Source organism: Lipophrys pholis, assembly GCF_963383615.2.
Source record: "Lipophrys pholis genome assembly, chromosome: 20".
Lineage (NCBI taxonomy): Eukaryota > Metazoa > Chordata > Actinopteri > Blenniiformes > Blenniidae > Lipophrys > Lipophrys pholis.
Genome location: NC_137648.1, coordinates 7685366 through 7701749, shown reverse-complemented (window position 1 = coordinate 7701749; position 16384 = coordinate 7685366). Strand labels below are relative to the sequence as shown.

The window sequence follows — 16384 nt, the reverse complement described above, 5'->3', positions numbered from 1 at the left end:
TTACAAAACAAACAAATAACTCAGCCATAAATTGAAGATTGAATTAAAGGTTATTTTATTTGCTCATATTGCAAATGTCTCTGAATCAGGCTTGGTATAATCCAGATTCTCTGTGATCATCATTTTCATTGTGTACAGTCTGTTTGGCCACTAAAAATGCCATCTCAAATGTCAACCCAAAGGTGGCTATTACTTTCGACCTATTGCGGAAGACCTTTTTAATGGAAGCAGTTGTGATTTTTTATCACTTAAAATGACATTATAGGAATTACATGTAAACTGAAACAAAACAAGAAAATCTGTTTTTCAAAGAACCTTGTCTTTTTTTCCCCAATACATAAATCAAACTTTATCTTCTTCAAAACTTCCTCAGCCAATAATTTATATCAACACAGCAACTATATATATTGAACCAGCCCCTCCCCCTCCAATACACCACCGAAAAATGTGGCGAGGGGAAGATAATATATTTGCTCTTTCTCCTGCCTCAGCAGCAACTTCTGCTGATGTGACCTTAACCAGCTCTTGGTTGAGTGGAGCTGCTGCTGGACCAGCAGGAGAAGAGTGTAGTTGTGGTCTAAATGAGCTTTAAGATCATTTCATTTAGATCAGCTTCTGGCCAGAGTGCCATTAGAAACAAACAATACAAGTAAACGTGTTTTCAAGCATAAATAAGTACAGTTTTATAAAAGAAAATTCAGTTTCAATTCAATTTAGTTTGCATAGTGCCAAAAATAACAAGTCATTTTAAGGTACTTATACAGAGAAAACCCAAAAAATCCACATGAACAAGCGTCGGTGACACTTTATAATTTACAAGGATTAAAAATTCAATTCTAGATTTAACATGAAGCCAATCAAGAGAAGCTAATATTGGAGTGATGTGATCTATTGTGTTAGATCCTGTCAGTACTTTTTTCTGTTGTTTGAACATCCTGAATATATACGTTCCTGATACGTATATATTTAATTTTTCACCGAAACATGCATTGAGACATTGTCGACAATAAATGCGCAATCAGGTAAGCACACGGTTACAACTCAGATAATCATGATAGCAGAGAAAAGGACGAACACACAGACACACGCATACAAACTCACACACACACACACACACACACACACTCCCCTGGTCAGGTACATCATCTTTCAGAGTTGTCTGTCAGCTGTGTTTTGAAGCCTGCGGTGCTTTCTCATGATTACACTGTCACTGCTGCTTTCGCCAGCATTCAGTCAGAAAATGAGAAGTCGCACATTTGTCTGTTCATCTAACCATCCTCCACTCCTCGACTCTCCAGTTCTCTTAGAATGAGGTCCTTGTAAATGTTTTCTTGCTTCCTAACCCGGAGATGAAAGAGAGGAAAAGTACAATGTTGGACAACAACAAAGAAAAAAAAGGATGAAAGAGGAAGCCACAAAAGCAAAGAAGTAGGAGGAGAAGGAGGCGAAGGAGGCGGATAAATATAGATATTATGTTCCTCGCATAATCACCAACTATGTTGGTTGTAGATGATAATTCTGGATTTTGAAAATGTATGGTAATTAAATGCAATGCCATAATTTGACTCAACTATGTAATAAAGGGCTGCTGTGTGTGTGTGTGTTTATATTTCGGGTTCTCTCTGCCCTATGGTTCTTAAAGTGAACGTGTTATTTGTGCCAAAGCTAGAGGCTATGAGGAAGTCGTGATCCACCGTGCTGTGGAATTTACATGCTCATTTCCATTTTGATTAACACAGGATCAACAGAAAATCAATTATTTCATAGATGAGTCGGGATATTGTGCAGCCAGTATGTGAGAGAAAAGGAAGGCAGACAGAAACATATAGTACAGATTATATATAGAAATATATATATCATACACACATGATCACTCTCATGCAAGCAAAATTTCAAATGGTGTAGGCATATCTGAACTGACTGCAACCTGTGTCCTACTTATGCCAACAGACTAAGGATGATGTATCACTATCATCATCTGCCAAGTATATGAAATGTACTCATGCAGATTTGGTTTGTGGATTGCACCCATTTTGAGAGCCGAGCTTGGGCCAAAGCACATTCAAAATGTAAAGAGCATCAATGCTGCTTTCACGGTCAGGAGTGTGGTTAGACTGTGAATAAAGAGGCGTTAATATAGTGTTACACACTGCAGGGCTGCATCGCAAAAATCCTTTCATTAAGCATAAATTATTTCATTGCTTATCTATAATGACTTTTTTTTTTTTAAACCAGATGATCAAGGCATAGGAAATATAACTATCTACCACAGTTAGTTCTGGCAGAGTAATCTGATTGGACAAGAAGTATTTCATGAGTGCAGCTACTGAGATGGAGCTGGGGACTTTTAAAGTTTTGTTTATTACAGGGTACATCATCAGGAACATCAGGAAATATCAATTCTCATGAACATACTGAGTGGTGACACAATTGTTTCTTGAGTTTAACTTGGTCTCTTCTCCATTTAACTTTCTTTCATCAAAGACCTGGCCTTAGTGTAATATCATAATGTCGACACGTTGCAGTGTTGATTTGCAGCAATCATTTTCTGATTTAGTGGCTGACACTTTGTATCAGCGGAGACGAAGCAAATGTTTAAGAGGTAAATTACAGTGTTATTTTTACAGCTGTCACCCGACATATGGGGAGTGTGTAATTGTTATATCAAACAATATGACTTTCAGTCATGTTGGACTGAATAGGAGCACTTAGCTTGATATGATACTTTCCGTCTCTTAATGTGAAGCAGAACCATCTAAAATAAGAGTATTTTCTTTATAATTTAAATATAAAATGAAAATAAAAACTTCTTTCGGTGTTAGGTGAGAGACCTTTTGTTTTCATAATGCAGTATTTTTCTGATCTTGCAATGACATCTTTACTAACCCCCCCCCCCCCATAGTAATTAGTGACATTTTCACCACAGAACTTCACCCTGTCTCACCCATCAGCTGATAGCCAGCAGCGATATCTGCATTTTGATATAACATTGCTATATTTCTCTTATGATATCAAGTCTTTTGTTACACATCAGTTATTAAAATTCACAGTGTTTTATACATCAGATTTGTGTCTGATAAAAACCTCGATCAAAATGAGTGCATTACAAATTTGTGCTTATTTTGGCACTACAAAGTCTCCCGGTTTCAATCTCCGATATTTCAATGTGATGCTCGTCACATATGGGAGCTGAAGGATTTCAGCATGATTGCATTTCTTTTCACAGCAGGTTTGTCCTCCTGGGTGTGGGGGTGGGGCAAACATTGGCTTGTCTTGACTTTGATTGTGACGGACTTGGGTTCAAAATGCACAGTTTCCGTGAGGGAAATAGATGTAAAATATAGTTAAGAATTTGGCGCAAGTTAAAATGAGCTGCTTTGGTGACCCCTGAAAAAACACAATACACAAGACACAATAGACACTCGTTTACACTATGTCCCAACTTCACTGAAATAGGAGTTTTAGATACTGTGATAACAATTTTTGAAGCCTCATTAGTATCACCAGTCCATGTGATTCCTCTTATCTGTTGATATTGTGCTTTCCTGTTAATCTGTATCACACCGGGTGAAATTTCTCCATCACCCAGTGGTCTTCAGCCGATGGGAAAACCTCCAGGTATAAATTCTCTACTCTGACACAAAGCACTCTGCAGCACTTACAACCCCCTCCTTTTTGCACACGCTGATTTGCAATATCTTACAAAACAATTGAAAAACTGTCAAACACTACTACTGTCCACCCCATAAACATGACAGAAAAAGAAACTAAGTGAAGTGATGGAAGGAGAACTGGTTTATGAAGGGGAAGCAAAGAAAACAAGAAGTGGAGCAGATACAGGAGTAGTGAGGAAGGATGAAAGTGGGAAATGGAGAGAACATTGCAAGAAGAAGAGAGAGTGTCATAAAGAAGCAGAAGACCTTGAAAGATGTGTATTTCTAACCAGTGTGAGGCAGCATGGGATCATTACAAAAGCACTGAAGATGGAATAAAGAGAGAAGATGTAAATTTCCTCCAACCACCCCCTCAGTTAGTTTATGAGGAAAATCATGCTTGGCACATTTGCGTGTTCATGTTTTATATAGGTGAAAGAAACAACGGCAACATAAAGGCACTTAAGATTGAGGGACAGTGTGACTGACTGCAGGAGTGTGTCTTTGTGTGAGCTTACTCATTCGCTCCAGAGTTCTGGTGAAAACGGCTCTACCCACTTGAACCAATCGCCAGACAGAGACACACACTCACTCACATCTGCTCTCCATTCACCACTTGAACAGTCGGGGTCATAATGATACGATTGAAAAGATGCATCAAGCACCACACTTTATTTCTTTTTCACAGGATCACCTTCTTTTGTCTCTTTTGGGTCACTCGCTCGTACTTGTTTTATTAAATGTAGCACAGACTACCTGCTGATTAGTATGTTCAACATGCCTGTATAAATGTGTGGGTGTTCTGGCTGATTAGAGCTTCGCAGAGCTGCAGCGCCACTCATCAGCCAACCATTTTCTGCAGCCCTTCACCCACGGCCAATCCCAGCTAACTGTGGAGATAAGCAGGGTACATCCTGGACAGGTCACCTGTCCATTACAGGGCAAACTTAAAGAACTATTGTGAGACTGTTGGAGTAAAGCCGGACTACCTGGAGGAAACACATGCTGACATGGGGAGGACATGCAAAAGAGCGCTAACCACTATACCACACTGCAGTCCCACTCATCAGTCTATCACGCAAAAAAGAGCAATTCCTCTGTCAATATATCTAAACTTGTTCTATCGCGCCCTGAATGCTTTTGATTTACGCCAATCGCTTTTTGAACTGTGAGAATCTATTTGCCATTGAAAACGTGTTTTGTAATTCAACCTGTTTTACAGCGGTGTCTGTTTTGCATGTGCCATATATGGCTCCCCAAGCAATTAAACTTTTCGTTTGACATTTTGACTTGTCACAGTCGGAAAAGCACTGGTGGCTAATAACATTAACAATGGATGTGTTCTATTCAAGTTTCCCAGTAAGCCATGACAGTGTGTCAGTGAGCCAACATGTGCAGACACAGGCAGCTAAATTTAATTCAGCCGTCACTGATTTTATTATTTACACCTGTGTTTTTCATACTGTGGTGTGTCAAAACGTCTGCGGTGAAAAAGGCACTCCGAGTGACATTTCTAATGCAGAAACCTCCTACACATTCGGGGGGGGGCTGATATTAAAAGCAGTAATTACAAAAGGAAATTAAGTTTTAACACCTGCTTTACATGTTCATTCATTATTAACACACCTGTCAAAGCTTTCTTGCATTATTCTTGCAGCAAAGACTAAATTGTGTGCTTGTCTCTTTTAGGGGCGGATGTCATCAACTTTGATGGGCAGGGTGTGATCTCATATCGTTTTAAGGTAATGGATTTACTCCCTTGATGTCCTGTGTCATTTTGCCAAGACGTATATATATAAAACTTTACGAATACAGTTAATTTATTAGAAAAAACAATAGCTTGACGCAAATTCCAGAACCCAAGATCAAATGGATTAAATTCTAAGCCACATGGCGTGAATAGGCCTGTTTTTTGTTTTCTTTGATGGTCTTCTAAACATTTGTGCAGGTGAAGAAGATGAAAATCATTAAGGATGTGATCGCGCTGAGGTTTAAGACATCAGAGAGTGAGGGTGTGATTCTCCACGGAGAGGGCCAACAAGGAGACTACATCACTTTGGAGCTTCGCAAAGCCAAACTGTCCCTGCAGATAAACTTAGGTGGGTAGCAAAGTTAGGAAGCTCATTTGATGTCCGGCATTGCATCCTGAATGTAAGGTTTGATGAATCACCTTAAACCAGGTAATGATAATAGCGGAAGTATCAAATGCAAAATCACATGTGGCCAAGTCATTTATCCACGTCCTGCTCTATGATGTCCAGCTTCTGTCCTTTTCTGTCTGTTCGCCACCGATAGTGGTTGTGTTTGGAGCATCTTGACAGGTCAGAAGAATAATACCATCGTCGCAGACTTGACTATAATCTTAAACTTCTGCAATCAAAATTCATACCTCGTCTGCTGAGATAATATTATCTAGGAGCAAAGATAAAGTGCAACGGTGCAGCGTTCTGCCCTTTACACTGTAAACTAAAGTCACAACAATCCATAAGTGTGTGCAGCATCATTCACTGTCAGCGCGCCGTGTTGCTGACAGAACGAGCGTAACCTTTAAGGACGTCTTACTGCAGCACACAGCAGTCAGCACTTTGTTGAAGAAATGTTGTCTATCTTTCAGGAAGCACAGCTCAAATTGTTAACGCTTACATTTATTTGATGGCTGTGAACAACTAAAAATACTTCTATAAACAGATATGTACAGTTTGCTTAGCTTTTTTGGGAACGTGAATAATTTCCGACTGCTCTGGCAAATCTTTGTCTTTATGAATTTTATGTTTAACCACTGTCCTTATCATGGGAATTGTTTACTTTTTTTTTTCTTCTTTTTTTTTTACACCCTCCATCATCTGTCTTTGTTGTAACCCTCTTTACAGGCAGTAACCAGTATGGCTCTATCATGGGTCACACCTCAGTGACCACGGGCAGCCTCCTTGATGACAATCACTGGCATTCAGTCGTGATTGAACGGTACCGTCGCAACGTCAACTTCACCTTGGACAGACACACACAGCACTTCAGGACCAACGGGGAATTTGACCACCTTGATTTGGACTACGAGGTGAGTAGTGAAATGTCTTAAAAAGACACAAAGTGCAGACGGGGGATCAAAAGTTGATCTATAATTGAGAAGTTAAACGCCAAAACAAAAGACTTCACACAAAATGAGCAAAAAAAGTCTGAACTGAATGTCAGTAAACACTGTCACGTTCAGGTCCGGATGCCTTTTGATTCTTCTACCTCCGGCATGACTTGAACAGCTCCAGCAATCCCTCACACTCCTGGTAACTTTATTTAGAAAAAAAGGAGATGATTATGAAACCATGAAAAATTTACATTTATAATGTCAAAATACAGATGGAACCTTTCCTGTGATCGGCTCTGGTGTTCACCAACAGCAGCTGCCTCCCATATACAGAATTATACTGCATAAGGCGCAAACATAGGTGTACTTAGTTTCTCACATTACTATTGCTGGCAATTGCGACAGCACAGCATCTGTTTAGCGCCCTGTTCGTCTAGTTAATAATGAAAATGTGCAGTCGGTTTTTGCAAAATCTCAACTCTCTTTAGATAAGCAAAAGTATAAATGCCTCGTGAAACAGGAAAGCCTCCATATTCCTGCAGACTCAGTTGTTCAAAGACAGTTCTTTTGGAGTTTTCAAAAGAAAGCTTTGTCCACTTTTCATGGCAGCCAACAGCCGTGTGACTTGTGATTCGATGGCATTTTGCAGTTTGGAACTTGTAAAAAAGTACTTTCATGAAATTGTAGTTGTTTTTCCACCTGTTTCCACTGGTATTGCCCATGTAAGATGGCTTTGAGGAGTTGTGTGCACAGGCCTCGCCACAATATTAAATTACCTGTCGTGTTTGTCAAGTTTGAACCCCTTTCTGTTTACTTCACAATTAAAAAAAAAATCGCTCATGCATGATGTCTGTTCATCCATTCTTTTTCTTCACCCCGTCTTTCAACATCACCAGTCCAAGACAAACACACATAATCACACCTACAGACATTGAACAGACACCGATCAAACATGTTCTTGGACTGAAAACCAATCAAATCCCATTCATTCCCAGGATTTACATGCAAACACACAGACCCCCAAAGCTGTAATCAAGCTGGGAATTTTCTCAGCGTGAAGCAAGCGTGTTCATCACTTTATCAGGGCTCTACCTAAAGGTACTGTCTGTAAACAAGCCTGTGTTTTCAGTAAACCCATTACTTGAATGTTTAGTTAGAGAATTAAGTAATTACTTTCACTATAAATATATTTTTTCATAGCTTTTGAACAGTGGCATTTTGTACCTGATGTTAATTTTGGTACATTGCCTGCAAATACTGAGCTGAATGTCCTCAGGTGAATGTTTATATCTTATTTATATTTCATGTTGTTTTATTTTTTTTTTCCCTCAGCAGAGACCAGTGGGTCAAAACTTAATTGGGGAGTTTCCATCACAGATCTCATAAACCTACCCATAAAACAGGCTGCTTTGTATTCATGCGGCAAAGAGCAGAGTTGAGATGCCTATTTGAATCAGCTCGCAAGCTCGGCTTCGTTAATGTTTGAGTGGTTGTGTATTTGTATTTTGGAATTTAATAGCGGAGGTGAAGCTGAGACTTCCAGAAAATTGAGAGTTTCGGTGTGGGAGCCTTGGGCAGTACTGATGTTCTGTGCAGAATACTATGATGGTTAATGTGAGCACCTCTCAGATGTAGACTGAGCCTTCCAAACAGCTGAGAGTCTAAACAAGGTTGTATGAGAGACGGCGTGGTATTTATTTTTCCTTCTTTTAAGAAGGGTACCTGTTCATTTGCCGGTAGCCTTCCCCATGTTTTTATAAAATTCATTAGAAGGACATAGTTTGACCCGAGAAGTAAACCATGACTTTTTGGATCTCACAGATGTTGTGACTCCACTCATACTTTGTCTTATTGACATCTTCAATTCCAACATTTCCATCATGATTATATTATTTATCAAAGTATATAGAGGCTATACTAACAATCACAGATTCATTCTGCTTGCCAATTTTAAAAGTCCACCTTTCTGTCTAAAACAATTTGTTAATAACAGTTCCCCATTGCCTTGTCCACTCTGATCACATGTTAATGATCACCTAAATACACAAACGTTATGACCGTATTTGCATTAACGGGGCTTGATTGTGGCAAGAGAAGCATTTATGTTTCCTGATGAACCTCGTTGAGCTGGCTGACTCTCCAGGGAAGGCTAATAAAGTGTTGGGTATTTTCTGAGTGAAAAAAAACCCCCAAAATCTTGTCGATGTGCAAATGTGCTGCAATATCATGGAGCATCAAATCACAGCTTTCCTTAATGTTCCACTTTCTCCAGTGGAGCATTCACAAGTATTTTCACCACTTTGAAGTTGAAAAATTTCTTGTTCTCAGTTATTCATGATGATTCATATTCAATCCTTCTGGATGCCAGTGGGCTTGATATAGAATACACATAAAAATGTATTCTGATATCTGTGGGACAATATCTAGAAACAGATAGAGATTGTGCATGCAAAGGGACTCAAAAGGTTGGCTTTTCTTAAAGGTCAAGGATTTTTGAGTACCTTTCCAGTTTTATCAATATTGTGTGTTTGTGATGCTTTTTATTTGAGATTGTTTCCAGTTTGACTGCAGTGGCCATCTTCATGTTTTCTTTTTTCTTACTAATTTGTTGCGCAATTTAAACTCATCATTGGCGGTCAGTGCTGTCTAACGATACCACACCGGAAATTAGATATTAGATATTAGTTACTACTGTGCTGTAGTGCTAATCCATAAAGCTCATATAATTAACATCAACCAGTAAGAGAATGCAAAGAGTTTGGCTAATGATGCTTAAAACGGGAAATTGATTGTGGAATGAAAATGGGTATGAAATACATTTGTGTGTAGTGTAAGTCCGTGGGAAGCGTGTGATGAATTCCAATGGGGCCGTGCGTGTCTAGGTGTTTGTGTTTATATTGACGTGTGCATGTGTAAGTGTGTGACCTTTTGCTGATACGGCTGATCTATTCCAGTGTTAAGTAGGATACTGAGAAATGGGCCAGGACAAACCACAGTCCAATTAAACCAGCGCTGTTGAATTAAGGGATCTTGAGGGAAATCTATACAACAGGGTGCAACCGGAGGTTCTCTGTGTGTGCACGTGTGCATGTGTGTGTGGTGAATCCTGAATGGATTGTGGCAGTGTTATTGTAAAGCTGAGTCTCGACACACATTGCGAAATTGTGACCAGCTTTTAGTCAACGTGCACCACTGTACTCCATTCAGTCCGCAATTCTATCTTGTGTCTGTGCACACACAGACACACACACACACACACACACACACACACACACCCACATACACGTATGTGTGTGTCCTTAGCTTCCATTTAGGCTTGTAGACTAAATATCCGGGTGCATTTGTCTCTACCCTTGGCAGTAATTACTAAGAGTACTGGAGCATCACGTACCCACACACACACACCCATACACACACACACACACACACGCACACACACTCACACACACACACATATATAGACAGACAGCCATATCAACTAGTAATTGCACACTGCCCTCCATCATCTCAGCTTCCTTCAGGGCTCAGAGGTATGTCTGAGAGAAAAACTGAGCATACGTACAACTGTAGAAATTATAAAACACAGTTTACATTTTCATCAGTCCAGTGTCTTGCAGTACTTCTGACTAGTTGCCTATTTATTAGCCTACATCTCCTCACTTACATTCGCCTCTCATTACATTCACAAATCACTTTCTTCTTGCTTCAGTGCATTTATCCATGGTTCTTGGACTCACTTCATCTAATTAGGATGTCAATAACATGCAAAACTCAAGGCTTTGTACCACATTCATCAGCGTTGCCTCTTTAATCAAACATAAATTTAACAGTACTGGTTTGCAGCATTTATGTGAAATTGGGGGAGTGATAATGGGCCAGACCCGGCACTTTCATTTTCCAGTCACATCCTTCATCAGGAGTTGATGCTACAATGTTTGTTTATAAGTACAACACAATGTCACTGCAACCTTCGGAATGTCTGTGATATGTATGCTTTATTTATTTTTTGGAACTTTTTGTTGACAACAGTCAACGTAAATACAATCAATAACAATAGTTCTGAGATTGGGCCCGACCTCACAATTTAAAAAAAAAACTTAAATTATAGTTATATATATATATATATATATATATATATATATATATATATATATATATATATATGGTTGCAAAAGAAATCTGGGGAAAAATATTAAATTATGAGGCATCAGTAGCCTATCGACACGTGTGCTTTAGAAGTCACTCAAACTGTCTTTCTCTTTCCTTGACAAGGTATAATAAAGCTGATAAAACTTGTCTTTTTATTTTCAACGTGGAAAAAAATACCTTTTTTATGTATTTCTATATTTTTGGCACATTCCGTTTGAAATAAAATAAGGTTCAATATTGATGTGTCAGGTCTCTGAGCTAATTAAAAAAGTTATCAATCAATTCATATCCACAATAAAAGAACAGAGTGTGAGTTATAACCTTTTTAAACATGAAATAGTAAAGCTTAAATAGTTGATTCCAATTACTTTTTTAAAGCTTCCCTCCTTATCGGGTTTCAGAAATGAGATGGACTTGGGGTAAAACAAGACAACTATAGTGAAGCCAAATGTGAGCAGAAATGCTTATCTGACAAACTTGCAATAGTGGTAGCAATGTTGAGAAAGGATAAGGCAGCTTCTCAGCTGTAGATTATTGCTGCCTATGTGGGCAATAACACGTGAAGATAAACAACCATCTTCCTGCAGCAATGGGCGTCATATTTGATATTTCAAAGCCCTTCACATTCAACAGGTGCTGAAGGTTTCAGACTTCAACTACTTTGTATCCGAGCCCACTCAGATGGAGATCAGATTATCGACCGAGCTGGTGGAGGGCACCCTTCCTCTTTAATCAGTTCTTTTCACCAACCATGTGTTCTTCGGTGAAAAAAATACGGTTCAGTGAGATTTAACACCATCGAATATCAGTGAACCAGACCCACTTGGAATCACACTGTACATACAGACCATCAGTATTGATAGATTTCTTCTCGCCTGGCTCATGTGGTGTTCCTATATTTCTCCATACAGTCCCTTTTCCATCAATGTGATAGAAGTTATTTTTGTTTCATCAGTCTATAGGAGTTCTAGAAAGATGATTGCGCCCCGTGGCCCCTCCTCTGAGCGAGTTAGAAAAGTCTACTTTTGATCTCTTGGCAAAGGAACATGCAACACTATATTATGGAGAGCATTTTTTTTTTTTTTTTTTTTTTTTTTTTCCTGCCCTTGTCATGGAGAGCATTTTTGACTTCTTGTGCCCTCATAAATAATCACGATGCAAATACTGTGCAGATACCTTCTTTATGCAGTCACCACGCAAATAAAATTTCATGTCAACTATTTATCCCTTCCAGTTTCCCAGGTTGTTTTCACATCCGTCAGTGATGCAACTGCTGATTTTAGTATATGAGCAGCCTTTATTCTTCTTCTCATAAAATCTCTTTTAGACATCATTGTTGTCTTCTTCACTTGCACTATTCCCTCTCCCTCCTTGCCTCTCATTTGGATTGTCATCTCAATCTTAAAATGCAGTGAATTTGTCCATTTATGAACGAACAGCCACGAGCAGTGGCGTTTGAAGCTGTGCATCTTCTTCGTGACATGTTAGCACAACCAGACTTTATTCTGATTCCTAATCACATAAATTAAAGTTGAAACTTGCTACTTGTAGGTTTTATAATCACATTTTAGACTAAACAAACAACATGAGTTATAGTTCATTTTGATATCAGTGTAATGTTTGCCTATTCCAGTCGTAATTTGGTGAACACCACCATCTCAACCTAAGAGTGAGTGGGTGGATTACAGTTATATCATGATGATAAATGCAGCAGAGACCATTGAACTCTTAACTTACCAAATACAAAACATCCCCTGCATCAGAGGTTCCATATTTTCACAGCAGATTTCCTACACTGAGGTTTTAGCGTGAGAGAAGGAGGTATTGCGGCTGGCTTTATGTTTTTAAACACAGCTTTTCATGAGCACTTGAGTGGCCCCCGTAACTCTTTCACGTGCCGATTTGCATTTTGCCTCGATCTGCTGGTAAAGTTATACAACTGCTGTCACTGAATAAATGTGAAAACAGCAGGTCAACAAAGCAGACGTTTGTTATTGTCTTTTGGTCAGATGTTAAGAAAGTATGTTTGAACATGAAGCAAACTGAGATTTTTTATTTTTATTTTTATTTTTAAATGCAAACAATAGAAAGAACCATTTTCATCACCAATTTACTAGCTCAGTAGCTAAACTAAATGCACAATAATTCTTATGGGCTTATTTACTGTTTATAGGGCAAACGTTAGATGCTTAAATGGCCTGTCTACGTGAGTGTTTTAAATCTGCCAATATAACCACATATCTTACAAATAAGAGCTTCAGATGGTCTTTAAATAGTATAATGTTCATATGTGTTGATATAAAATCTTGTTTTAAAACAACTGGATGTAATTGTCCAGTACACGTAATATACACCATCTGGTGCAAAGTACCAGAACAGTAAAGCAGAAGTATTGAACATTTTCAGAAATTCTACAGTTTCTTGAGGGAAGAAAAACCACAAGATTTCTCAGACTGTCATTCATGTGCTATTAATTGTTTACATGGCAATGTGTAAATTTAGTATATAGTAATTTGTATGACAAATGATTGAACTGTAAATGTTGCTAAATGCTCATTTTCTCTCTCTAGTTGAGTTTCGGTGGGATGCCGTACAGTGGAAAGCCAGTGGGAGGAGGGAGGAAAAACTTTAAAGGCTGCATGGAAAGCATCAACTACAATGGCGACAACATCACAGACCTGGCACGCCGGAAAAAGTTAGACACATCCAGCTTTGTAAGTAAAATGTACATTGACTCTCCTGCACTCACCCACACACACATATACAGTATATAGTATTATCACCATACAGATAAAAGCGTCTGCCGTTTTAAATAGCTCTTACAAAGTCAGCTGAATACTGAACATGCTCATTATTGTCACAGTAACTTAGTATTTGACCCGAATAAGGGGGCGTATTATTCACTGCACCAAAAATAGTTTAACAGAATCATAATTAATCACATACAACTGACCCTTCAATGGCCCCTCCAATGTGTTTACTTCCTGTCTTTGTGCTCTGTATTGTTGTCATAGCTGCCAATTCATTGCTATGACAGTATAACAGTTTGTTTTGGACGTATCTTGGTGGCATAAGGAGCATATTAAGTGCCCTGTTTCTTTTCATCAAACGTTCAGCTCTCTGGATGTCTACTGGTAGTAGCTTCAGCATATAAAATGCGTTGCCACTCCTAAAGAAAGAAGAAGAGTCATTAATAGACTGTACACTCTGAGATCTTTTGTCTCTTCCTCGATTTGCCCACAACAGTGGACAGCAACTGTGTCTTCTTCGATCTCTGATGAACTGATTAAACAAATGGAGGCACTAATCAAGTTCATTAAAGCTGCACCTCTAAATCTCTTCGATGACTCACACAGTCATCCATTTCTAATCAAAACAGATCCACTCTCAGATTTCAGAAAGACACACAAATGCAATCAGGAATCATCCATAGCCGCTAAGGCAGCTCAATATTCTGTGTTTGCTAATGCTTTGATTAAGAGTGCAAGGTTGCAGAAGTGTGATAATTAGTGCATCAGTTCTACGATGTTTGTTTTTTTCCCAGTACATCAAAATACACAGATCACTGTTAAACCCTAGTTTCAAAGGCAAGGTGAGGCAAGAAAGAAAGAAAAAAAAAAGTGGTATGTGCAGCCAGTCTTTGAATCTTGCTTCTGTCGGAAACATCCGAAAGTAACCATGAGTGAACTGGTATCAAAGCAACAAAAGCAGGGTGAATAATACAAGCATTTTTGTATTTTCCGCAGTTGAACAATATTGCATACATGGGATGGTTAAAGGTTCAGCTTTGTTTTTGTTTATTTGCTCTTTGAAGCCCAATAAACTTGCTATTATCGCTCTGTGTCTTCCGTTAACAGCGCAACCTGTCTTTCTCCTGTGTGGAGACCCACACCTTCCCAGTCTTTTTCAACGCCACCAGCTTCCTGCAGCTGCCAGGCCGAGCCAATCACAACGCCGTGTCAGTGGGCTTCCAGTTTCGCACGTGGAACCCCGATGGACTCCTCCTTTTCAGTAATCTTGATGATGGCACACTGGAGGTCTCCCTGGAGGATGGAAAGATTACCGTCCATATAAATGTGTCGACGGCAGCCAGACACTACAGGGTAGACTTATCATCAGGTGAGTTTTTTCCCCCATATAGATATATAAAGACACATCACCCCATTTACACAAGGGTTTATTCTGCAAAACATATTTTTTCTTCAAACTACGGAGAAACAAAATGTCACTGTAACGTAAAAAGGAAAGTTGTTGTCAAGTCCACTACTTTCAGTTCTTACCACAGTTGTATTCAAATATATATCTTAACTTCACTTTAATAATTCACACATTTTCAAATTGGTTGGAAAAAGGTTGATATGGAAGAATGGAGGAATTTCTTATGTTATAAGACTGAAACAAAATCTAACCTCCTATACTCATGATGCTAGTTGACTCAGTTTGCCTCGTTATTGTGTTTGGCAGAGAAATAATCACTTCTGTCAAATCCAGATGTGGAAAAAAATACTTGCATCCTTTATTTGAGTAGAAGTCTAGATACCTGTGTTAAAAACGACTTCGGTAAAAACAAAAAAGCATAGATTCACCTTCTTAGTCCGAGTAAAAGTTTAGAAAAATCTCTGAAATCTACTAAACTTTTAAAGAATCTTTAACCTTTTATAATATGGTGATGATCATTTTGGGGGGGTGGGCGGCTGTATCTTAATTTAAAGTTAAAACCTCAAATATTTGCTTGAATTAAGCAGGTTATAATCTGGCTAAACATATAAAACACTGAGTTTCATTTAAAACGTCTACTTTGGGTCTAGTTTTACTCATTATTGAAGCAGCCTCCCTTTTCTGCTTTCAGTGTGGGTAACTTACTGTCAGCTGCTTTCATTCTTTCACTGTAGCTCATCCACCTTGAGGTAATGAGCCAGTTTTACATTAGCACTGAGTAAAAAGCACATATATTCATTTTAAAATGTCAAAAATAAAAAGAAGTTTTAATAAATACTGAAGTAAGGTATTGATGCATTGGTAATTTCAATACACTGTCATAAATTCGTTCTAATTTATCCGGTATCCAGCCCAGCAGCGCCTCCTATCAGTGGTACAATGATCGACAATGGTTTCTTCAAGTAAAGTTACATTTGGAATGGAGTGCACTGCGCAATCAACCATCCTATGAAAACAATTTTATTGTGGTTCCAAGTTTGTCTTGGTGAACCATTTTGTTTCATTTCATTCATTTCTATCTTAACCGCCCTCCGAACCCCCGTTAATTCACATTTCTTACCCCACTTTTTTTTACTTTCCCTCCTTCTCTTCTCTTAGACATCCTCATTTATTCTGTCCACTGCTACTTTGATAGGCCATTATGCCCAGGGGTGGGGATTATTACAGAGTTACCCACGAGGCTAATTGGGCTTGAGCCTGCGATTACATCAGTATTACCAGTACAGACAGACACACAAATACACAATTGCACATGCAAACACAGGCTTCCTCCTTTGGTTCTGTT

At 38.8% G+C, this 16384-nt stretch overlaps 1 protein-coding gene across 1 annotated transcript in view; it reads left to right on the top strand.

Annotated features, from left to right (window-relative positions):
• The window catches only part of cntnap2a (contactin associated protein 2a), a 327533-nt gene that overhangs the window by 164996 nt on the left and 146153 nt on the right, over positions 1 to 16384 (top strand). The window contains exons 5-9 of the mRNA XM_080489327.1: positions 5343 to 5395; positions 5602 to 5752; positions 6524 to 6708; positions 13452 to 13595; positions 14739 to 15000. Coding sequence (XP_080345453.1) covers positions 5343 to 5395; positions 5602 to 5752; positions 6524 to 6708; positions 13452 to 13595; positions 14739 to 15000 — 795 coding nt within the window. The remainder of the gene's footprint in view (positions 1 to 5342; positions 5396 to 5601; positions 5753 to 6523; positions 6709 to 13451; positions 13596 to 14738; positions 15001 to 16384) is intronic.